We start from the raw sequence: 24,802 nt of genomic DNA on the forward strand, positions 1-24,802 counted from the left end.
CTCCCAGAGTTTGCTCAAACTCATGTCCATTGAGTCAATGATGCCATGCAACCGTCTTATCCTCGGTCACCTCCTTCTCCTCCTGCCCTCAGCATCAGGGTCTTTTCCAAAGAGTTAGTTCTTCGCATCAGGTGGCCAAAGTACTAGAGCTTCAATTTCAGTATCAGTCCTTCCAATGAATATTCAGGGTTGATTTCCATTAGGATTGACTGATTTGATCTCCTTGCTGTCCAAGGGACTCTCAAGAGTCTTCTCCAGCAACACCAAATACACCAGTGTATTACCAAATACATTTTGATAATCTTACCTTAGAAACTAATTGCATAATACTTAATGGGTAAAAGAAACTCATGTTTCACTCAATTCACTCAGCAGATTCCTTACCTGGGGAGAAAAGGTCCATGTTTTGGGCTTCTTAGGTTGCCACGTGGCCCTGACTGTATGAATGTTGCTCAGAACCTGAAATGAGATTTTCCCATTTGGAATCATACTGGTGAAAGCTCTTTGGAACATCACCACTTCCATGCTCCAAACAGTGAACAGCAGAGCAGAGGGAGAGTATCTTTCTTCTTTGGGCGATTCTGTATTTCTTTTTACATCAACCACATACATAACTTTTAAAATGATTAACAGAAGGGAACATGTGAATGCCCACGGAATGGTATGGGGGGGCGGTCCACGGGGCCTTGGGTAACCGGCAAGCTGAAGTGTGGCCCCCAGGCTGTGCCCTAAGTGTCCCATCGCTGAGACCATCCCACATCTTCAGGAGAAGGAATACGCTGGGCGGAAGAGCGGGACGACTGGGTGGGGCAGGGGCCAATGGAGGGAAGCAAGGGAGAAGGATGGGAGACGGTGAGCCTGGCAGGGCTTCCTTGAGGAACAAACTACTATTAGTCACTCAGTCAGGTCTGACTCTTTGCAACCCCATGGACTGTAGCCCAGGAGGCTCCTCTATCCATGGGATTCTTCAGGCAAGAACACTGGAGTGGGCTGCCATTTCCTTCTCCAGGGGATCTTTCTGATTGCAGGCAGATTCTTTACAGTCTGAGCCACCAGGGAAGCCCTTGAGAAACAAACTAAAGTGAAAGTGAAAATCGCTCAGTCATGTCTGACTCTGCGACCCCATGGACCATACAGTCCATGGAATTCTCCAGGCCAGAATACCGGGGAGGATAGCCGTTCCCTTCTCCAGCTGATCTTCCCAACCCAGGGATCAAACCCAGGTCTCCTGCAGGCAGATTCTTTACCATTTGAGCCCCCAGGGAGGCCCAAGAATACTGGAGTGGGAAGCCTATCCCTTCTCCAGTGCATCCTCCCAACCCAGGGATCGAACTGGGGTCTCCTGCACTGCAGGCAGATTCTCTACCAGCTGAATGAACTAAGGCAACAGTCAATCATACTGATCCTCTGCACACCTCGTTACGTTAGTAGTGTGATTTCAAACGCATCCTTATACATAAACACATATAAGCAGCCTCGTGAGTGGTCCAATGTCTGCTCCAAGCCTCACTATAATCCTCGGGCACTTCATTACCCCTTTGAAATACCCATTTGTTTGTTCATGTAACATATAACGGAGATGTTTTTGTAAACCAGTGCTGTTCTAGGCACTGGAAATACACAGCAGTGAACACAACAGACAAGCATCCCCTGTTCATGGAACTGGCAACGAGAAATGACCAGACAGACTCGTGAGTCAGCGGACAAATCTGCCTGGCGCTGAGGAGCACCGTAAAGGCTGAGGAGGGTGGGAAGTGTGTTCGGGGGAGGGGAGCAATGATTAACAAAGCCCAGTGTCACAGCACTTACAAAACAACAAAAGAGCTGGTAAATGAATTCAGACTCAGATCTCTGCACTGATAATAGACTGTACTAAGCGAAATACTTAACAGCTGAGAGAGATTAACCAGAAGATCAGGAGAAATTTTAGGTATAACTGACCTTTTAAGAGATATGGCCCACAGGAGCATTTTACGTGCAATGATAACAAGATGGGGACAGCAGGGAGTTAAAGCATGTGAGTATCTTTGTGTGTTAAGGAGGAAGATAGAAATACAGAGTGATTTTAGGTTTATGAGAATAATCTACAGCTAAGTAGGAAGCCTAGAATTTATACACTGCAAACTGAGAGGCTTCAGAAGAGTTGGCTGACAAGGCCATGCATAGCTATTATTTTTTTTTCCTGCATGTTTCTACGTATTTGAAACAGTTCCTAATTTAACAAATATTGCTAATTTCAATAAAAGTCAGATTGTGGTGTAAAATACATGTAAAAGGAAAAAGAATAAGCAAATTGGAAGATTATAATGTTCAAAGATAAGAGTCTAAATGTGAGATTTAGATTTGTTTTCTATTTCTCTTATTATTGGCAAAATAGGTATATAGTTTGTTGATGTATTATTTCTTACTGAGTTCTTAAGGCTCTTCAATCACTGTTTAAGGATGAAACATACAATGATGGTTGATTATAAAATGTGTCAAATATACCAGACAAGTTAAAAGAAACTTACAGTACACCCTAAGCTTATCACCTAGATTCTGCCATCAACATTTTACTATACTTGCTTTATCATATATACCATCTAGCCATCCATCAATTCATCTTACTTTTTAATACACTACAAAATTGCAGACATAAGTAAACTTTTCTCTAAATATGTTAACATGCATAGCATAGAGTTCATTATTTGTTCACAGTTCTTTTTTTGACGGAAAATTTAATACAATGAAATTCAGAAACCTTATTTTTATCCTCTTGTAATGTCCAGAGTGGGGAAAGGAAAGTGGGATGGCTAGGGATCATAGGTCCTAAGCAATGACATGGCAAGTGCTGTCGCCGGAGGCCTAGAGAGGAGCCTGAATCTCATCAGGGTCCCAAAGTAAGGAGACACGCCTTTCCCCAGAGGTGCGTGCAGAGGCCAGGAGGGGAAGCGGGACCTTGTTCTCACCTGGCAGTAACGGTGTTAATGTGTGCACTACAATAGAAGCAAAACTTATTAAGATCCAGACTCCCAGCTCTCAAAATGTCTAGGATACAATTAAAAAAAAATCATTCATTACACCAAATACCAGGAAAATCTCAACTTAAGTGAGAAAAGACAATCAAAAGATAACGACACTAACGCTGCTCAATACTATGTGGCAGCCTGCATGGGAGGGGAGTTTGGGGGAGGATGGACACATGTATATGTATGGCTGAGCCCCTCTGCCATCCCCCTGAAACCATCACAACATTGTCAATCAGCTATATTCCAATATAAAGTTAAAAGTTAAAAAAAAAGATACCAACACTAAGATGACTGATGTTGGAATTATTTGAAAAGCATTTTAAAGCAGTCATCTAAAAACACTTCAATAAACATCTATGGAGATGCTTAAAATAAATTTAAAATATAGAAAGAAACATGGAGTCACAAGAAAGAAATAGGAAAATTTTAACAAAAAAAAGAAAAAGAAAGAGGACCCTAATGGAAATTCTAGAACTGAAAAATACAATGAAAGTGAAAGTGTTAGTCACTCAGCCAGCCAGGCTCCTCTGTCCATGGGATTTCCCAGACAAGAACACTGGAGTGGGTTGCCATTTCCTTCTCCAGGGATCTTCCAGACCCAGGGACTGAACCTGGGTCTCCTGTATTGCAGGCAGATTGTTAACCATCTGAGCCACCAGGGAACCCCAAGTTTGAAAATAGACAGATACAGACACCCACACAAGTCACTGAATAGACTCAATCACAGAGCAGAAAAGAGAGAGAAGAATCAGTGAGCTTGAAGACAGGCAAACAGAAATTACACAGTCTGAACAACTGAATAGAACAGATGGAAAGAAAATGGTCACAGCCTCAGGAACCTATGAGATCAAAACAAAAAGATCTAATGTTCATGCTATCTGAGTCACAGAAGGGAAGGGAGTTTAGAATTGGAAAAGTATTTGAGAAAATAATGGCTGAAAAATCCCCAAATCTGGCAAAAGACATAAGCCTACAGTTTAAGAAGCTGAGAAAACCCTAAACAGCATAAATCCAAGAAATCCATGACAAAGTATATAAACTTCTAAAAACTAAACACAATATCCTGAAAGCAATGAGACAAAAACACCACCTAGATTCACCCATAGGGTAAAACCAATTCCAATGAAGCGGAACAATATTTTTTGAGTGCTTAAAGAAAAGAAATGCCAACCTAGAGTTCTATATCTAGTGAAAATATCCACCATGAATAAAGGGAAAGCAGGCATTCTCAGATAAAGAAAAACTAAGAATCTATAGCCAGCAGACCTACCCTGAAAGAATGGTTAAAGGAAGTTCTCTAAATAGAAAAGAACATGATAAAAGAAGAAATCTCTGAATATCAGGAAGGAAGGAAGAAAGAACAATGGAAAGAGTAAAAACAAGGGTAGGGCTTCCCTAGTGGCTCAGTAGTAAAGAATCCACCTGCCAATGCAGGAGACATGGGTTCATCCCTGATCCCAGAAGATCCCACATGCCCTGGCGCATTCCACGACTGCTAAGCATGAGCTCTGGAGGCCAGGAGCCGAGACTCCTGAGCCCATGTGCTGGAACTGCTGAAGCTTCGAGTCTGTGCTCTGCAACAAGAGAAGCCCACGCGATGGGAAGCCCACACACTGCCACTAGAGGAGGCCCTGCTCTCTGCAGCTGGAGAAAAGCTGAACAGTCGAAGCGGAATTATAATACTGTGTGATGTCGTGCTCAATGTGTGTAGAGGAGATTCTTAAGATAATCATAAAGCAGTGAGAGGATTAGAGTTTCTACTGATCACTTGACCTGGGATGTTGACAAGCAGACTGGGGGAAGTTATGCAGGTATAAAATAATACCTACTTACTTTAGTTCAACTACTAAAAAAGCTGTACAAAGAGAGCCACTCAATAACACGGCAGGCACTTCAGAATGGAGTTCTAAAGAATGTTTAAGTAACACACAGGAAGACGGGAAAAAGAAAATGGAGGAATGAAAAAGAGGGAAGGAAGGGAAAAAATAAAATAGCAGACTCAAGAATTAAGATTCCCCTCCAGGACCCACATGACTTGGGATGCTTGTCAGAGACTTGAGGGAGTGGCTTTTCGTATATTACCCAAAATTCACAGTTATCATCACTGGGTTAGTTGTTTGGAGAGGAGCTTATTCAGTCATTATTGGAAGCAGTGTCTTATTAATTAGTTTTAGTAATAATGCTTTCTATTTGTGACTTGGCTTAAATTTACTAAAGAAGTATTCTTAAGTAAATAGATTCTCCAGGCAAGAATGCTGAAGTGGGTAGCCATTCCCTTCCCCAGGGGATCTTCCCAACCCAGGGATCAAACTTGGGTCTCCCACATTGGAAGCAAATTCTTTACCATCTGAGCCACCAGGGAAGCCCAAATAAATAGAATGAGCATATAACTATTTAATATGTTCTATAACTCCATGATTTGGAAAACATGACATAAATTTGCTTCATAAACTAATCTCTATTATTTTTATATAAAATAACTTCTATGATTCTGATATATTATTCAAAATAAAATTCCAATCTTTATTTTATGTTGTCAAGTGTAAGAATAGTGAGAGATAGAGCAAAAAGTACGGAACCAGCTCTTAGGAAGAAGGCAGTTCATCTCTTCTTGAATGCTGATGACACCTAGTGTTCATTCATGGCAGTGCTTTTGTGCGGTTCAGATGAAACAAAGGTACTCTCGTCATGCTGTGAGTGAGTAGTATACTCTTAGCTTAGGTGTGTGTGCTCAACTATGTCTGACTCTTTGCAGCCCCTTCAACTGGGGCCCACCAGGCTCCTCTGTCTATGGGGTTTCCCAGGTAAGAATACTGGAGTGTACTGCCATGCCCTACTCCAGGGGATTTTCCACACCCAGGGGCCCAACCCGCGTCTCTTGGTCTCCTGCGTTGACAGGTGGATTTTTTACCCCTGTGTTGCCTAGGAAGCCCAATAAATGCTGGAGAAGGTGTGGAGAGAAGGGAACCCTCCTACACAGTTGGTGGGAATGTACACTGGTGCAGCCACTATGGAGAACAGTATAAAGGTTCCTTAAAACTAAAAACAGAGCTACCATAAGACCCTGCAATCCCACCCCTGGGATATATCCAGAGAAAAACACGGTCTGAAAACACACGTGCACCCCAATGTTCAGTGCACCACTGCTCACAATAGCCAGGACATGGAAGCAACCTTGTCCATGACACCGCTCAATCTCGCAGTTACGTCCTACTGTTCCTAACCCCATGGACCACAGCCCACCAGCCTCCTCTGTCCATGGGATTTTCCTGGCAAGAACACTAGAGAGGGTGGCCATGGCTTCCTCCAGGGGATCTGCACAACCCAGGGATCGACCCAGTCCTCCTGCATTTCCTGTCTTGTAGGCTACGATTTACCGGTAAGCCACAGGGAAAGCCCCACCGAGAGTGGGCTGGATGAAGGAGATGTGATACATGTACACTATGGAGTACTTCTCAACCATCAAAACGAACGAAATGAGGCCATCTGCAGCAACACAGACGGACCTAGAGAGGGTCACACTGAGTGAGGTCAGTCAGCAGAGAGGGGAAATGTCCTATGACATCCATCCTGGGTAGACTCTGAAAAGAAATCACACAAGTGAACTGACAAAACAGGAACAGACTCGCAGACTGAGGATGAGGTACGGCTCCTGGGGGCAGGACGGGGGGAGGGGACAGTGCGGGAGAGTGGGGTGGACACGCGCGCACCGCTGCACTTGGAGCGGATGGCCGGCAAGGACCTGCCCTACAGCACCGGGCGCTCTGCCCAGTGCCAGGCGGCAGCCTGGACGGGAGGCGGCCTGCGGGAGAGTGGGCACATGTCTGGGTGTGGCTGAGTCCTCCCGCTGGCCGCCTAAAACTATCACACACTGTGTGTTAATCGGCTATGCTCCAATACAAAATAAAAGGTTTGCATTTTTTTTAAATAACTATTTATACTCAGCAGGGACAAAGATAAACCCAAGAACTCCACACCTGACCTGCTATCAGTGCTCTCTACCTCAGAGCATGTCACCACCATCCACCCAGACGTGGAAGTCAGAGACCTGGCTTCACGTCTGACGCCCCGCTCTCCCGCACTCCCCACGTTCCACCCGTTACCAACCAAGCCTCCTAAATATCCCTCCAGCCACAGCTCTCACCTCTACTTCTCTCATCAAGCTACCACCATCACTCTCATCTGGTGATCTTATGGAGTTCCATGCATTCGTGTAAGTGCTTTGTTCTTGTGCGATTCAGCTGCTAAGTCATGTCTGACTCTTTTCGACCCCATGAACTGCAGCACGCCAGGCTTCCCTGTCCATCACTATCTCCCAGACTTTGCTCAGATTCATGTCCACTGAGTCGGTGATGCTATCTAACCATCTCATCCTCTGCCGCCCCCTTCTTTGGCCTTCAATCTTTCCCAGCATCAGGGTCTTTTCCAATGAGTTGGGTCTTCGAATCAGGTGGCCAAAGTATTGGAGCTTCAGCTTCAGTCCTTCCAATGAATATTCAGGGTTGGTTTCCTTTAGGATGGACTGGTTGGATCTCCTTGCAGTCCAAGGGACTCTCAAGAGTCTTCTCCAACACAACAGTTCAAAAGCATCAGTTCTTTGGCGTTCAGCTTTCTTTATAGTCCAACTCTCACACCCATACATAGCTACTGGAAAAACCACAGCTTTGACTAAACAGACCATTGTCAGCAAAGTGATGCCTCTGTTTTTCGATATGCTGCCTAGGTTTGTCATAGGTTTTCTTCCAAGGAGCAAGCGTCTTAATTTCATGACTGCAGTCACTGTCTGCCGTGATTTTGGAGCCCAAGAAAATGAGATCTGACACTGCTTCCACTTTTTCTCCTTCTATTTGCCATGAAGTAATGGGACCAGATGCCATGATCTTAGTTTTTTAAATGTTGAGCTTTAAGCCAGTTTTTTCACCCTCCTCTTTCACCTCCATCAAGAGCTCTTTAGTTCCTCTTCACTTTCTGCCTTTAGAGTGATATCATATGTATATCTGAGGTTATTGATATTTCTCCCGGTAATCTTGATTCCAGCTTGTGCTTCTTCCAGCCCAGCGTTTCTCATGATGTACTCTGCATACAAGTTAAATAAGCAGGGTGACAGTATACAGCCCTGACACACTCCTTTCCTGACTTGGAACCCGTCTGCTATTCCATGTCCAGTTCTAACTGATGCTTGTTGATCTGCACACAGGTTTCTCAGGATAGGCAAGATGGTCTTGTACTCTCATCTCTTTAAGAATTTTCCACAGTTTGTTGTGATCCACATAGTCAAAGGCTTTAGCATAGTCAATGAAGCAGATGTTTTTCTGGAATCCCCTTGCTTTCTCTATGATCCAACAAATGTTGGCAATTTGATCTGTGGCTCCTCTGCCTTTTCTAAATCCAGTTTGTACATCTGGAAGTTCTTGATTCATGTACTGCTGAAGCCTACCTTGAAGGACTTTGAGCATAACCTTGCTAGCATATGAAATAAACACAATTCTGCGGTAGTCTGAACATTCTTCAGTATTGCCCTTCTTTGGGAATGGAATGAAAACTGACCTTTTCTAGTCCTGTGGACACTGCTGAGTTTTCCAAATTTGCTGACATATTGAATGCAACACTTTAACAGCGTCATCTTCTAGGATTTGAAATAGCTCAGCTGGAATTTCATCACCTCCACTAGCTTAGCATTTACCTTCACACGATGTCTAGCTTTAAGTGCTTTACTCCCATTAACTTGTTTCATCTCCACACTGACCCTAAGCAAGGTACACCAGAGAGAGCAAGGCAGAGTCATTTGGTTCGCATCCCACATTCAGCTGGTGGAGCCTGGGTTTAATTCCAGGCAAAACGGCTCCAGATTTCAGATTTCATTTTCTTGGAGGCGTGGACACTTGCTGCCCTTTGACCACCACATTGTGACAAAGCTTCCAAATGGTCTACTCGGGTCCCTCTGGCCACCCCTCTAATCTACCTCCAGGGAGGAGGCAGAAATCACCCTCAGATGTACGTCTAAGTCATGTCACTCTCTTCCAACAGTTTTCCTGTTCTTAGGACAAAGACAAAAGCTCGCAGCTTACACGGTCTCACACGGCACCCCCACCTCATCCCACCCTGCACTTCCTCGCTCCTTCTGCTCAGCCACACCAGCGCCCCTTCCCACATCCTTTCCTCTCAAGGCCCTGCCTGCGCTCCTTGTTCACTCAGTACACACTCCCCATCTCCTTACGGCCTATTCACCCCTCAGATCTCACAGCAAGCATCACCCCCTCAAGAGTTCAGATTATGGAAGTGAGACTCCTTTTCTAGTGTGACAAACTTCCCTCTAAGCAATGCTTTTCTTAACTCGTTGATTATTTAGAAATCTGTTGCATAATTTCCAAGGACTTTTTCCTGTTCTCTTTCTGTTTTTGGTTTCTATTTCAACTCCCTGTGATCAAAATCCTACACTGCATGATTTTAAAATCTGTTCAGGACCATCTATTTTGGTGAATGTTCCATATTCACTAAAAAGAATGCAATTGGGGGGTGAAGTGTTTCACAAACGTTAATTAGATCCAGTTTGTTCATGGTGCTATCCTGTTGTTTTATAATCTTACTAATCTTCTGTCTGCTTGTTCTACAGTATTGTAGAGAGGAGTATTAAATATTATAATTATAAGTGTGGCTTTGTCCATTTCTCCCTTCAGTTCTATCCATTTCTACTGCATGTATTTTGAAGCTCTGATGTTGGGTGTATACACATTGAGGACTGTTACATCTTCCTATCATGTAATGTATCACTTTATTCCCAATAATGTTCCTTGTCCTGAAGTATACTTTGTCTGATAATAAAATCTTTTGAATGGTGTATCTTTCTCTACTCTTCAACTTTTAACCTGCCTGTATGATTATGTTTAAGGTGGTCTCTTAGTCTATAGTTGTATCTCTTTCACTCTGGTTTTCATTTGCATTTCACAGATGACATATTATGTGCTCAGGAACTTTTTATATGCCTGTTGGTCTGTCATATTTCTTTTTTTAAGTGCCTGCTCAAGTCTTTTGTCAATATAAAAAAACCCTAGTTATCTTCTTATTTCTTAGGTAACTTTGAATCGTTACTGACCGTAGTGGATAGTGTTCAGTATCTTACGTTAAGTACAGTGATACTAGCTTTGCTTTAGTTTTCTCTTGTTGCCCTTCAATTCAGATGACCATTATATCTACTACTGTGGGCAAGAATCCCTTAGAACAAATGGAGTAGCCATCATAGTCAAGAAAAGAGTCCAAAATGCAGTACTTGGACGCAATCTCAAAAATGACAGAATGATCTGTGTTCGTTTCCAAGGCAAATCATTCAATATCAGAGTAATCCAAGTCTATGCCCCAACCACTAATGCCAAAGAACCTGAAGTTGAACGGTTCTACAAAGACCTACAAGACCTTCCAGAACTAACACCCAAAAAAGATGTCCTTTTCATTATAGGGGACTGGAATTCAAAAGTAGGAAGTCAAGAGATACCTGGAGTAACAGGCAAATTTGGCCTTGGAGTACAGAATGAAGCAGGACAAAGGCTAATAGAGTTCTGCCAACAGAACACACTGGTCATAGCAAACACCCTCTTCCAACAACACAAGAGAAGACTCTACACATGGACATCACCAGACGGTCAACATCAAAATCAGACTGATTATATTCTTTGCAGCCGAAGATGGAGAAGCTCTATACAGTCAGCAAAAACAAGACCAGGAGCTGACTGTGGCTTAGATCATGAACTCCTTATTGCCAAGTTCAGACTTAACTTGAAGAAAGTAGGGAAAACCACTAGACCATTCAGGTATGACCTAAATCAAATCCCTTACGATTACAGTGGAAGCGACAAATAGATTCAAGGGATTAGATCTGATAGACAGAGAGCCTGAAGAACTATGGATGGAGGTTCATGACATTGCACAGGAGGCAGGGATCAAGACCATCCCCAAGAAAAAGAAATGCAAAAAGGCAAAATGGGTGTCTGAGGAGGCCTTACAAATAGCTGAGAAAAGAAAAGAAGCGAAATGCAAAGGAGAAAAGGAAAGATATACCCATCTGAATGCAGAGTTCCAAAGAATAGCAAGGAGAGATAAGAAAGCCTTCCTCAGTGATCAGTGAAAAGAAATAGAGGAAAACAATAGAATGGGAAAGACTAGAGATCTCTTTAAGAAAAGTAGAGATACCAAGAGAATATTTCATGCAAAGATGGGCACAATAAACAACAGAAATGGTAGGGACCTAACAGAAGCAGAAGATGTTAAGAAGAGGTGTCAAGAATATACAGAAGAACTATACAAAAAAAAATCTTCACGACCCAGATAACCATGATGGTATGATCACTCTCCTAGAGCCAGACATCCTGGAAAGCGAAGTCAAGTGGGCCTTAGAAAGCATCACTATGAACAAAGCTAGTGGAGGTGATGGAATTCTAGTTGAGCTATTTCAAATCCTGAAAGATGATGCTGTGAAAGTGCTGCACTCAATACGCCAGCACATTGGGAAAACTCAGCAGTGGCCACAGGACTGGAAAAGGTCAGTTTTCATTCCAATCCCAAAGAAAGGCAATGCCAAAGAATGCTCAAACTACCGCACAGTTGCACTCATCTCACATGCTAGTAAAGTAATGCTCAAAATTCTCCAAGCCAGGTTCCCACAGAACATGAACGGTGAACTTCCAGATGTTAATGCTAGATTTAGAAAAGGGAGAGGAACCAGAGATCAAATTGCCAACATCTGCTGGATCATCGAAAAACCAAGAGAGTTCCAGAAAAACATCTACTTTTGCTTTATTGACTATGCCAAAGCCTTCGACTGGGTGGATCACAACAAACTGTGGAAAATTCTGAAAGAGATGGGAGTACCAGACTACTTTACCTGCCTCCTGAAAAATCTGTATGCAGGTCAAGAAGCAACAGTTAGAACTGGACATGGAACAACAGACTGGTTCCAAATCTGATTTGGAAAGGCTGTATACTGTCACCCTGCCTATTTAACTTATATGCAGAGTACATCATGAGAAATGCTGGTCTGATGAAGCACAAGCTGGAATCAAGACTGCCAGGAGAAATATCAATAACCTCAGATACACAGATGGCACAACTCTTATGGCAGAAAGTGAAGAAGAACTAAAAAACATCTTGATGAAAGTTAAAAAGGAGAGTGAAAATGTTGGCTTAAAACTCAACATTCAGAAAACTAAGATCATGGCATCCGCTCCCATCACTTCATGGCAGATAGATGGGGAAACAGTGACAGACTTTATTAGGCTCCAAAATCACAGCAGATGGTGACTGCAACCATGAAATTAAAAGACACTTACTCCTTGGAAGAAAAGCTATGACCAACCTAGACAGCATATTAAAAAGCAGAGACATTACTTTGCCAACGAAGTCCGTCTAGTCAAAGCTATGGTTTTTCCAGTGGTCATGTATGGATTTGAGAGCTGGACTGTGAAGAAAGCTGAGCAACAAAGAATTGATGCTTTTGAACTGTGGTGTTGAAAAAGACTCTTGAAAGTCCCTTGGACTGCAAGGAGATCCAACCAGTCCATCCTAAAGGAGATCAGTCCTGGGTATTCATTGGAAGGACTGATGTTGAAGCTGAAACTCCAATACTTTGGCCACCTCATGCGAAGAACTGACTTATTTCAAAAGACCTAGATGCTGGGAAAGATTGAAGGCGGGAGGATAAGGTGACGACATAGGATGAGATGGTTGGATGGCATCACTGACTTGATGGACATGAGTTTGAGGAAGCTCTGGGAGTTGGTGATGGATAGGGAGGCCTGGCGTGCTGCAGTCCTTGGGGTCACAAAGAGTCGGACAAAACTGAGCAACTGAACTGAACTATTGCCCTTTACCAACCTGAATTTCCCTTCTGTTCTTAATTTGATGAGAACTTTTTAAAGAATCACAAATGGGTGTTAATATTTGTCAAATGCTTTTTCTGTGTCTATTGAGTGATCACATGGTTTTTTTTCTTCTTTAGATATGTTAATATGGCAAATTACAATGATCTATTCTCAAATGTTAAATACTGGCTACACAGGAGGGTACCTTTGAATTCCTGGAATAATCCCGATTAATCATGCTATATTGTCCTTTTTTATCTTCCCAGGTGGCGCAGTGGTTAAGAATCTTCCTGCCAAGGCAGGAAGTGGAAGAGACGCACGTTCAGTCCCTGGGCTGGGAAGACCCCCAGAGTAGGATATGGCAACCCATTCCAGTATTCTTGCCTGGAAAATCCCATGGACAGAAAAGCCTGGCAGGGTGCAGTCCTTGGGGTTGCCAAGAGTCTCCCATGATTCAGCACACACGTGCGCCTGTACTTCAAGGGAGAGCTGCATGCTAACAATGCTAACTAATGTCAACAGAGAAGCAGATAAGTTAAGAGTGGTATAGATTTGAGCTGGATAATCATCAGTCAGGTTCAGTTCACTCATATTTTGCTTAGGATTTTAGTTCATTATATTCATGAGGAGTACTGGTCTTGTAGTTTTTCTTTTTTGTAAAGTCTTGTCTTATTTTGGTAGCATGTTTTTCCTGGCCTCATGAAACAAGATGGGAAGCATTCCCTCTTCATCTGTTCTCTGGAAGGGTTTGTGTACTAGTGGTATTACTTCTTCCTTAAATGTTCAGCTGAAACCACCAGTGAAACCATCTGGGGTCTGGAGTTTTCTCAACTGGAAGAGTTTTAATTTCAGTTTCAATATCTTTAACAGGGGTTACTCAAATTGTTCTAGTTCCTCTCAGGTCAGTTTCGTTAAATTATGGTTTTTGAAGAACTTATCTGTTTATCAGTGTTACCAAATTTACTGCCATAAAGTTTTCTGTAATACCCCTTCTCCTCTTTCGGGCTTCCCAGGTGGCACCAGTGGTAAAGAGCCCGCTGCCAAAGCAGGAGACACAGGGACATGGGTTCGATCCCTGGGTGGGTAGGATCCCCTGGAGGAGGGCACGGCAACCTGCTTCAGTATTCTTGCCTGGAGAACCCCATGGACCGAGGAGTCTGGCGGGTAGGAGTCCACGCGCTGGCCACGCCGCGCCCCCTACACACTGTAAGACTTCTCACTGCCCCTCTTCACTACCTCGCCTCCAGGGTGGGATACACAGTTTTGAGGGCCTTCGCCAGCTGTGGGGCGCTTTGCCTGGCAAAGCAATAAAAGCTACTTTTTTCTACTTCACCCAAAACTCTGTCTCTGTGTTTCTGTTTGGCACCAGTGAACAGAGGCTGAGTTTTAGCAACAATCATTTGTTTTCTTTATTTCTCTCTTTTCAAAATTTATTTTTAAAAATTATTTATTTATTTATTTTTGGTCCCACTGAGGCATGTGGCATCCTGGTTCCCTGTCTAGGGATCAAACCTCTGCCCCCACATTGGAAGGTGAAGCCTTAACCAATGGTCCAGCAGGGAAGTCTCTCTTTTTAAAATTTCTTGATCAGTCTCACTAGGCATCTGTCAATTTTATTAATCTTTTTAAAGAATAAACTTTGCCTTTTCGGACTTTCTGTTTTGCTTTCTGTTTCATTAGTTTCTGCTCTTTATTAGTTCCTCCATTCTACTTTCTTCAGGTTTCACTCACTCTTCCTTTTCTAGACTCTTGAGTTTGAGCTTAGATCACTGATTTAAAATCTCTCTTCTTGCCTAGTATATTCAGTTAAAGTCATAAATTTTCATCTCAGCACTGTTTTAGCTGTATCTCCTAAACAAATCAATTAACTAAGAGTCATTCAAATTCCTTGGTTGGTACTGGGTGGAAAATCTTCTCTTAGGCATTAGAGAGGAAGGGGGTGGAAAAGAACACAGGGAAACTTTGTCAGGTGATGGTATGCTCCACAGGTTGACTGGAATGTTGGTTACATAGGTGTGTACACCTGTCAAAAATGCAATACTCAGACTTGCCCGGTGGTCAGTGGTTAAGAATCCACCTTCCACTACAGGGGATGTGAATTTCACCCGGGCTCCAGAAGATTCTATGTGCTGCAGAGCAGCTCAGCCAGAGGGCCATGACGACCGAAGCCCTCGGGCTCTAGAGCCCACGCTCTGCAGCAAGAGAAGCCACCGCGAGGAGAAGCCTGCACACCACAACTAGAGAGCAGCCCCCACTGGCCGCAACTAAAGCCCACATGCAGCAACAGAAATCCAGCACAGCCATAAGTAAACAAAGAAATGTTTCAAAATGCAGTACTCTATACTGAAAACGTGAACTGCATATAGCACTAGGAGGTAGGCATCAGTACCTTTTTATAAGTGAAAAATCTACGGCTCACGGGAGCTAACTGTGATATATAAATGTCATACATTTAGCCAGTGAAAGAGTCTGGAGTTTATAAACCTGTGTCATCAGAACCCTTGCTGTTTGCATGCTACCATACATTATTTGGGGCTTCCCCGGTAGCTCAGATGGTAAAGAATCTGCTTACAGTGCAGGAGACCTGGGTCTGATTCCTGGGTTGAGAAGATCCCCTGGAGAAAGCAACGGCAACCCACTCTAATATTCTTGCCTGGGAAATCCCATGGACAGAGGAGCCTGGTGGGCTATAGTCCATGAGGTTGCAAAGAGTCAGACACAACTGAGTGACTAACACTAACTCTACACATTATTTTATCTAGGTACTTATACACACACATAGAGATGAGAGAAAGAAAGAGACGGACAGATCCTATGCAGCATGCATTTAACATGTGGTGGGGGGGTGTGGAGGAGAACGGGTACATGTGTAAGCAAGGCTGAGTCCCCTCACTGCTCATCTGAAACTGTCACAACACTGCTAATCAGCTACGTCCCACTATACAATGCTTTTGGTGTTAAAAAAAATAAAAATTAAATTTAAAAAATGCATGTGGCGGGAACTAGTCAGACTCCCCAGCAAGCTTACCTCACTCCCGTCAAACAGACAGAGGCGCACGTGTCTGCTCAGAACTTGGATGCTCACCCCTGGAAGAGGAATCACCCTGCAGCTCCAGAGAGTCAGAATCAAGGAAACACGGCTCGGTCTTGACCTGATCTGCAAGAGCAATCAGTTACGAGGAAGGTCTGCCCTTATGACTTATGAGACAAACTCACTTTCCGAGCACCTTTTGTAAAGAGTAACCATACTTACAGAGCCGGTTTTTGCATCCCACATTAGATCTCTGAAGGCCAGCTGGGAAGCTGTGAGCTCTGGCTGTAAGAAGTAACTTGCTCGAAATTGATTCCCTGCAAAAATAATTTTTCCTTTATATTCTTACAAAGAATGAATGAAATTCAAAACCCCAAATCCATGATGTTACGGTACAAACTTAGGAAACACATCAAAAATACCATGCATGCTGTTTGCTAGAAACTTGCTTCCTAAGACAGACATACCAACAGAGATAAGAACAGGAAGAAACGTCAAGATGGAAGCACATAAGAGCTGACCTTAAAGCAGCTTCAGGAAAGACCTTAAGACTGTCAGGCCAGTAACATGCCCCGTGATGAAGATGACCCATTCAAATATTTTTGTAAAATGCAGAAAATCTGTAACCACATTTTGGACATTCTAGAAAAAGGGTGTCATCATTAATTTTACTTCTTTACATAAAAGTATTTTAATGCTGTTTTTCCATAATTTAGTCATGAATACTTAGTACAAAATCTATTCCTCAGACAGTCCCTTAACGGCAAGGAGATCAAACCAGTCCATCCTAAACGAAATCAACCCTGAATATTCACTGAAGAACTGATGCTGAAGCTGAAGCCCCAATACATTGGCCACCTGACACAAAGAGCTGATTCACTGAAAAAGACCCTAATGCTGGGAAAGATTGAAGGCAAGAGAAGGGAGTGACAGAGGATGAGATGGTTGGATGGCATCACCGACTCAATGGACATGAATCTGAGCAAATTCCAGGAGATGGTGAAGGACAGGAGACCCTTGGCGGGCTGTAGTCCAGGGGATTGCAGAGTCAGACATGACTTAGTAACCGAACAACAACAACAAATCTGCTATGCTAGGAACTGGAAACACAAAGGTGAATCAGAGAAACATGTCCCCTGCCCCCATGAGCTTACAGCTCAGTGGGCGAAAATAATTAAGAAAAATAGGTAGACAAAAGACTAGATAAAATAATTATAAGCTGACTTAGACCTATAAAGGATACTGACATGGATGAGAGTAGGAGAACCTATAAGGAAGGTGTCTCTGGGAAGGTGGCGTTTTACCCTGAGATAGAAGCATGAGGAGGAGGTGGGTGTTTGGGGGGCACAGAGAAGAGCCTTCCAACAGAGGAGCCTCAAAGCAGTCCCAGCATAGATAACAACTCAGGGAATACAGGTGAGCCTCTCCCCAAAATCGCTGCTCTTTAAAATGAGCTAAGACTCCAAATTCCCAGCGTGGGCATTCTGCATTCAATCCCTGGTCAGGGAACTAGACCCTGCATGCTGCTACTGAACGCCTCACGTGTCAAAACTAAAAAGATCTTGAATATTGTAATGAAGATTAAAGATCCTGCATGCTGCAACTAAGATCTGATATAGCCAAATAAATGAATAAATATTTAAAAATAAAATAAAACGAGCTTATGAACAAATGGTGCCAAATACAGGGCAATCCAAGAATGAGTAAGAAAACAGAAACAGTGAATAGAGATAACTCTTGGGGAAAGTCTTGATGTGAAGAAAAGCAGAGAAAGGGAGGCTTCAGCCAGAGTGGGATAGGGCTGAGCAGCGCTGGTTCATAGAGGTGGTGCCGGGACTACTGCTGAGGCAAGGAGCCGGTGGGGGAGGGGAGAGCAGGCAGCAGATACAGGAGAGGGGTGCTCACTGCGAGTCCTGCTTCTGAAATAAATGAAAGGGGGGTTGGCTTCTGATAGGATCAGGGCTCCCTCCCCCTGTCACAGGCAAGATGAGGGGCAAGATGAGCATCCAAGAGATGTGAGATCCAACATCTTTAGCAACAACCTTCTCTGGCTGTGCCAGAAAAGTTAGATGTAAACCATGACGGCTTCACTCAGTCTGTCTGTTTGATGGACACCTGTACCTTCCTCCAGGAGCTGGAAGAGGGTGGAAGGCCTGAACCCTGCAGGAACAGCTCCCATCGTGGTCAACACATCAACAGTGTTTATCTGCTGAAGAGAGTAAAACAAAATTGACTTGCTTGCTTTCATTCAGGTTTTCTCACCTCTAGAATACTCTATCACTATAGCAACTACAACTCCCAAAACAAAAATACAAATGTCCAGACTTTGGTGGAAGAATACAGCAGTTTAACCCCCAATTATGAGACGATGCCATCGCTGATACCTGGCCTTTCCCAAAGATCTAAGCCCCATGCAGTGCTCTGGGAGCCGAGCTCTGTGCTTTAGACCGGCTGCTTCTGCGTGGTCCCTGTCAAAATGGCCTGTCCAGCCCCACAAAGGAGTGTGCCAAGTCACAGATGAGCTGATACCATGAACTGATGTGCACTGAAGAATGAATGGCTTTGTGTGTGTGTGTGTGTGTGTGTGTGTGTGTATATATAACATACATACACGTGCACCCATGTCCATAAATAATAAATAAAGTAAAAATCCCAGAAAGGATATACTTACTAAACGGTTAGTGGTGATTACTTATGGAAGGAGTGGGGTTTCATTTCATTATGTAACTTTTTAAATGACAGGATTATGGGTGGTTTCTTACTTTTTTGAGCTTTTTGGAATTTTTTAATGCTACAAAACTAAAATTAACAATTGTCTTTACCCAAATGATAGAAAATTCAAGCAGAATCAAGGTGGGACATTTATAAGCCCTCAAATCTACTCTTCTGAACAGAAAAGACTTAATGGGAAATGTTACTCAGAGTACAGACTTACTAAACTAGAGGTGTGTATTAATGTTCTGTGCATTCCGGGCCCTGTACCCACTTAAGATCCAACGCTTTCATTTAAAGTTGTTTTGAATCTGAACTCTTATCAGAACTATTAGGTAACAAAATGAGGCGTTATTAATAAGATGAAGTGAAAAGTGCAAGTGTTAGTCGCTCGATCGTGTCCAACTCTTTGTGACCCCATGGACTATAGTCTGCCAGGCTCCTCTGTCCATGGGGTTCTCCAGGCAAGAATACTGGAGTGGGTTGCCATGCCCTTCTCCAGAGGATCATCCCAACCCAGGGATAGAACATACGTCTCCTGCATTGCAGGCAGATAAGCACTGAGCCACCAGGGAAGCCCCATTAATAAGACAGGAGATACCAACCTCTGAGATGGCTTTCCGGACAGCACTCCAGTGAGAATCGGTTCTAGGGAGACAGAGTAGCTAGGTGAGTGCTCGGAAAGTTTATGCCTGTTCACTCAGTCAGAGAACTTCAGTAATCAAAGAACAAAGTATATCATTGTATCTTCTGACAATCTAACACTGCTACATGAAACTAAGAATAATATCACATGCTAAAAGTAACCACAAAGTTAAAGTTGTAATGACCTTTAAGCAAATGGTAATGAGAAAAGCTCCCAGACTATAAGTTGTTTCCATTTCAAGAAATTCTTCCATTATTTATAATAGTAAAGATAAACAAATAACACATTTCATGAACCTGCTTTTATGTCCCCTCACACCATTTTACCTTTGCTTGACTTCTGCGCCTTCTGCTGCTTCATCCCCTACCTCTGTATCTTCTTCACTGCCTTCTTCACTTGATTCTTGGCCTTCTTCTTTATTATAGGGCTGAAAAATAATGTGAAATATGAAGTGCCTTTTACCTAATGGGAAAATCAACCAATAAATGTACTTTCAGAAAGATCTGAGTGTAGGTAGGGATTTAGTATATGACAGACATATCAAAAATCAGTGGATAAAAGCTCAAATAATGATGTCATTATTTGAAAAAAAGTACGAGGATAAAGGTACAGAACAAGTTTAATTAACATAAGTGCCAGATGGAACTGATTCAAATGTAAAAAAAGAAGAAAAGATATAAATAAAAGAACTACAGAAGTGTTAGAAGAAAATAATCTTGAGATGGGGGAATCCTTTCCACTCATGAGAGCAAAACCAAAAATCATAAATGGAACACTGACAGATTTAACTACGTAGAGGTAAATCTGGTTGAAAGTCAACAAAGACGATATCTGCCTCAAGTTTCCAAGGCTTAATATCCTTATTATAAGATAATACAAAAACACTGCTATAGCAATACAATTTTCAAAAATCCCTTTGAAAAATGAATTAAAAAGGCAAATTTCAAAGAATAAATAGAAATAGAAATAAATAAAGCAAGTGAAATGACACTCAACCTCACTAGCAATACAATAAATGCAAGTAAAAAACAATAATGAGCCCATTTTATTTTTGGTCATCACTTTGGCAAAAAGACTGATGACAGCCATCAATGGCAAGTGTGCAGACAAACAAATATTCTCAGCTGCTGGGGATGGGAGTCCAAATAAGAATAACTTTCCTAATTTGCAAAATGGCAAGTTCTATCAATATACCAAGGTGTAAACCCTTTGCAGCAGCAATGAGCATCTAGGAATTTATTTAAAGGGAATAATGGGACAAGGTTATGTGCAGACTGATCACAACTCAGGTTCTTCTTTTCCAAGAGTCCCTGATTATAGCAATGAGTCAAGCTAAAAGGGGCTTCCCCGGTGGCTCAGTGGTAAAGAATCCTCTTGCCAATGCAGGAGAGACGTGGGTTTGATCCCTGGGTCGGAAAGATCCCCTGGAGAAGGAAATGGCAACCCACTCCAGTATCCTTGCCTGGAAGGTCCCACAGACGGGGAGCTTGATAGGTTACAGTCCATGGAGTTGCAAAGATTCGGACATAACTGAGCATGCACGCAACCTAAGAAAACTACATTTTCCAAGCCCTCCTCACAGCTAGGTGTTGTCAAGAAACTAAATGCTGGTCCAGGAGATATAAATGGAAGCTTTTTGTGTAACTTTCAGGAAACCTTCTATAAAAGACTGCAGCTCTTGCCTTTTGACTTCTTCCTCACTTCCTCTTTCTCTGCTTGGAATTGTTAAAAGATATAGCTGCCAACCTAAAGAGATAACAACCCTAGAGACAGCTGATGGCATCTAACCACAGAGTAAAATATTGCTTCTGTTGTTTAATCGCTGTGATGTCAGACTCTTTTGCAATGCTATGGACTGTAGCCCGCCAGGCTCCTCTGTCCACGGGATTTCCAGGTAAGAAAATCCCATGGACACAGTGAGTGGCCATTTCCTTCTCCAGGGGATCTTCCCGACCCAGGGATCGAACCTGTGTCTTCTGCACTGACAGGTGGATTCTTTACCACTGAGCCACCAAGGAAGCCCCGAGTAAAATACGAGGTAGGGCCTTGCCATCGCTTGACTGCCCATCTCCACACTTCCTCCACATGCAAGAGAAACGTGCGTCTGCCTTAGTTAGGCCGCAGTTTGGGAGGTCTTCAGCTCTAATGGAAGTTAACCCCAGCCTCCATGCAATGTCACTTCGAGCTGTAGACTGTTGCTGCTGCTCTGCTCAGCTGCGTCTCTCTGCGACCTTGTCAACTGTGGCCTGCCAGGCTCTTCTGTCCAAGCAACTTTTAAAATATTTTATTTACTGGTTGATTCACTGACTGACTGAATTTTGGCTATGCTGAATCTTCACTGTGAGCGGGGGCTAATCTCTACTTGCAGTGTGTGGGCTTCTCACTGGGGTGGGTTCTCTCATTGCAGAGCATGGGCACTCTGTAGATTCGGTTTTCAGGTTCATAAGTGTGGGTTAAGTAGTTGTGGTATACTTTACATATAAGTTATATATAACTTAAATATAAGTTGAGGCATAGCTTGAACCTGCATCCCCTGCATTGGTAGGCAGACTCTTAACCACTGGATGATCAGGGAAGCCCCCAAAGTGGGGCAGTCTTACAGGACTGCACCCTTATCTCGTGGGGTCTGTGCTAAGTCCAGGAGTTGGTGCCAGAAGTGAACTGCATTGTTGGATACTTGGCTGGCTTCAAAAAAACAGTGTGAAAAACAACATGTATCTGGTGTCAAAAAAAAAAAAAACCCACACAGCTAGTGCCAGAAGTGGTATGAGGAAAAACAAGACATCTCAGTGTGGTTACTAGAAAATTTTAAATTACATTTGTGGTTTGCATTATACTTGTATTGAACAGCACTGATCTATATATATGGGACAGCAAATGACCATGCCATATTATGAAATATGAAAGAACTAGGCAATCAACATGCACATACACTATGTTCACATCTTAGAAAGGATCATGTATTTGTGGAAGGTAAGAAAAGTTAACTGCAGTTTTCTTTCACAACAAAAAATAAATGTCTATTCATTTTTATGATCAACACGAACCCACAGTGTATCTTCACTGTGTGACGACATGCTGGAGCTCCCCTGCACAAGAGCAGGTCACTATGATTCCTGCTCGGTCACTCAGTATCCTGGAGCTCCCCTGCATATGAGCGGGTCACTATGATTCCTGCTCAGTCACTCAGTATTCGGGAGCTCACCTGCATATGAGCGGGTCACTGTGATGACTGTTCAGTCACGCAGTCCTGTCCCACGCTGTGTGACCCCACGGACTGTAGCCCGCCAGGCTCCTCTGTCCATGCTACAGCTCACCGACATAAGAGCAGACCACTATAACTACTGTTTAGTCACCAAGTCGTGTGCGACTCTTTGTGACCCTGTGGACTGTAGCCTGCTAGGTTCCTCTGTCCATGGGATTTCCCAGGAAAGAACAATGGAGTGGGTTGCCATTTCCTTCTTCAGGGAATATTCCCAACCCAAGGATCAAACCCATGTCTTCTGCATTGGCAGGCAGATTCTTTTACCGCTGAACCATCAGGGAAGCCCCAAATTTTTCCCATGCTCTGATCCTCTAAAATTGAAGCAAATTCTATATCTTAAGTCATTCACTAGCCAACTGATCAAAGAATACAACTTAGTGTTTTATTATAAATGAAAAAAAAAAAGTCTTAAAGGAGAAAAAGGAAAGAATAAACAAAAAAGACTAACCTCCAGGTAGGTTTTTGGAATAAGGCCTTTGTTTCCTTTGGCGTTCTTAGCCATCCACCAACCATCAGAGTTTTTTTTGATTATACAAAGAATTTCCCCTTTCTTAAGGCAAAATAAAAGTAAAACATTTTAATTAGAATTTACCCCTAAGCTCAGAATTATCAATATTAAAACTATTGTATTTTCAAAACCAGAGGAGCATCTACTCTTTTTTTTTCTTACCGTTTTACTACCAGGTAACTTTGATAAAAGAATTTTACAACTACTGTTTGTAAATCATAATTATCCCTTATTTTATTTAAACAGACTGAGTCTTTAAAAAGTTAATATCAGGAATTTCTAATCCAGATATATAGGTAGAGTTCTCTTACTCTGTTAGGTATGCAAATTTATCCTTAGGTTTGCTTCCAGTTTGTTTCTACTTACTTTAAATGTGAGGTCTCCCACTTGCTGAGCCATAAAATCTCCAAGAGCAATGTACTCTCCACTTGTGGCCTCTGGGTGAGATTCGCCTTCCTGTTTCTCTTCCTCTTCCTCTTCTGTTTCTTCATCCTCGCCCCCACTTTCTGCGCTCTCTTCTTCGTCGTCTTCTTCATCTTCTTCAGCAGAATTCTCCTCTTCCTCTCTTTCAGTAAGTGCCCCAGTTCTGGAAAAAGTAATTGATGAGGATCACTAGAAATAACGCAGAAGAACAGAACAAGTATAACAGAAGAACTGGCCCATATTTATAACAGGCAAATTAAAAAGAAACATAAAGGGAAAGTACAACTAACAGTTTTTACCATCTAGCAAAGAATACATGACCTGATAGTAATGGAGGAGGTAAAGTATCTGAGGAGTGGGTTGATGTGGTGGAGCAAGTGCTGGTCTGGAGGCCAGGAGACTTGAACTTAAGTCCTGGATTCATCCATTCAGCAAATGCTGCTTGAGTGTTATTGCACAGTGGTTAGAGCATGGATTCTGAGATGAAATTCTGGTTCTATCTCCTCTTCGTTGATTGGTCTTGGGTACATTTCTTTTAGACTCTTCATTTCTCATTGGTAAAGTAGAGATAATAACAGAACCTGCCTCATAAGGTCCTCACGAAGATTAGAGGAGTTACAAACTTGGACAGTGTCTGACCACAGCAAGTTCTCAATAAAAGTTGGCAGTGACGATGATCATGATGTTACCTGTCAGTTTCCATGTCAGACACAGTAGAAACAAAGGTAAAGCAGACAATTCCCTGTTCTCCGGGAGAACAATGAGGCAATCTAGCAGACAGATACTTACAGTATAGTTCAACAGATGCTGCAGTAGAGGTAAATACAGCATACCAGGGAAACACACAAGATAGGCACCTAACCTACACTGCACGGTGGGGATCAGGAAAGGCTTAGAATTAGGACTTGATAGATGAGTTGGAATTAATCAGGTAAAGGGGGGTGGTAAAAAAGGTGGGGAAAGGAGTGGAGGAAGAAGGCTGGAAAAGAAGGAACCTCTAGTAGCTCATGAATGGTAGGAAGAGGTCTGGGAAGAATGAGCAATAGATGAGGTGGAAAACAGAGGAGCAAAACGCAGCGTGTGTGAGCTACATTTTTAAGGTGTTCCCTAGAAATGAAGGCAGGGAAGGGTGTGATCGGACCTGCTCTGAGAAAGATGATCACACTCCATGGAGACTGGTAGAAAGGCTAAACACAAAGAGGGTTATTAAAAGTGAGGCATGAAATAGTATAAACTAAGGAAGCCTGAAGTTCAACTTCTCTGTATATCGGTGGCGAATGGAATCCTGGAGCTTTGGGCGAAGTAGAAAAGGATAGTGCTTCCCAGGTGGCGCTAGTGGTAAAGAACCCACTTGCCAG

General features: G+C 42.8%; 1 protein-coding gene across 5 annotated transcripts in view; it reads right to left on the reverse strand.

Moving 5' to 3' along the window:
• Nucleotides 1-24,802, reverse strand: part of NPHP1 (nephrocystin 1) — a 66,929-nt gene that overhangs the window by 27,424 nt on the left and 14,703 nt on the right. For 4 of the 5 annotated variants that reach the window (XM_065929823.1, XM_065929825.1, XM_065929826.1 and 1 more), the window contains 8 exons: nt 23,388-23,607; nt 22,962-23,063; nt 19,575-19,675; nt 19,208-19,250; nt 18,012-18,099; nt 16,113-16,207; nt 15,888-16,016; nt 385-459 (listed from right to left, as the gene is read on the reverse strand). In XM_065929823.1, coding sequence (XP_065785895.1) covers nt 385-459; nt 15,888-16,016; nt 16,113-16,207; nt 18,012-18,099; nt 19,208-19,250; nt 19,575-19,675; nt 22,962-23,063; nt 23,388-23,607 — 853 coding nt within the window. The remainder of the gene's footprint in view (nt 1-384; nt 460-15,887; nt 16,017-16,112; nt 16,208-18,011; nt 18,100-19,207; nt 19,251-19,574; nt 19,676-22,961; nt 23,064-23,387; nt 23,608-24,802) is intronic. The other variant, XM_065929824.1, reaches the window with a different exon arrangement.

The sequence above is a fragment of the Muntiacus reevesi genome, chromosome 3, assembly GCF_963930625.1.
Source record: "Muntiacus reevesi chromosome 3, mMunRee1.1, whole genome shotgun sequence".
Lineage (NCBI taxonomy): Eukaryota > Metazoa > Chordata > Mammalia > Artiodactyla > Cervidae > Muntiacus > Muntiacus reevesi.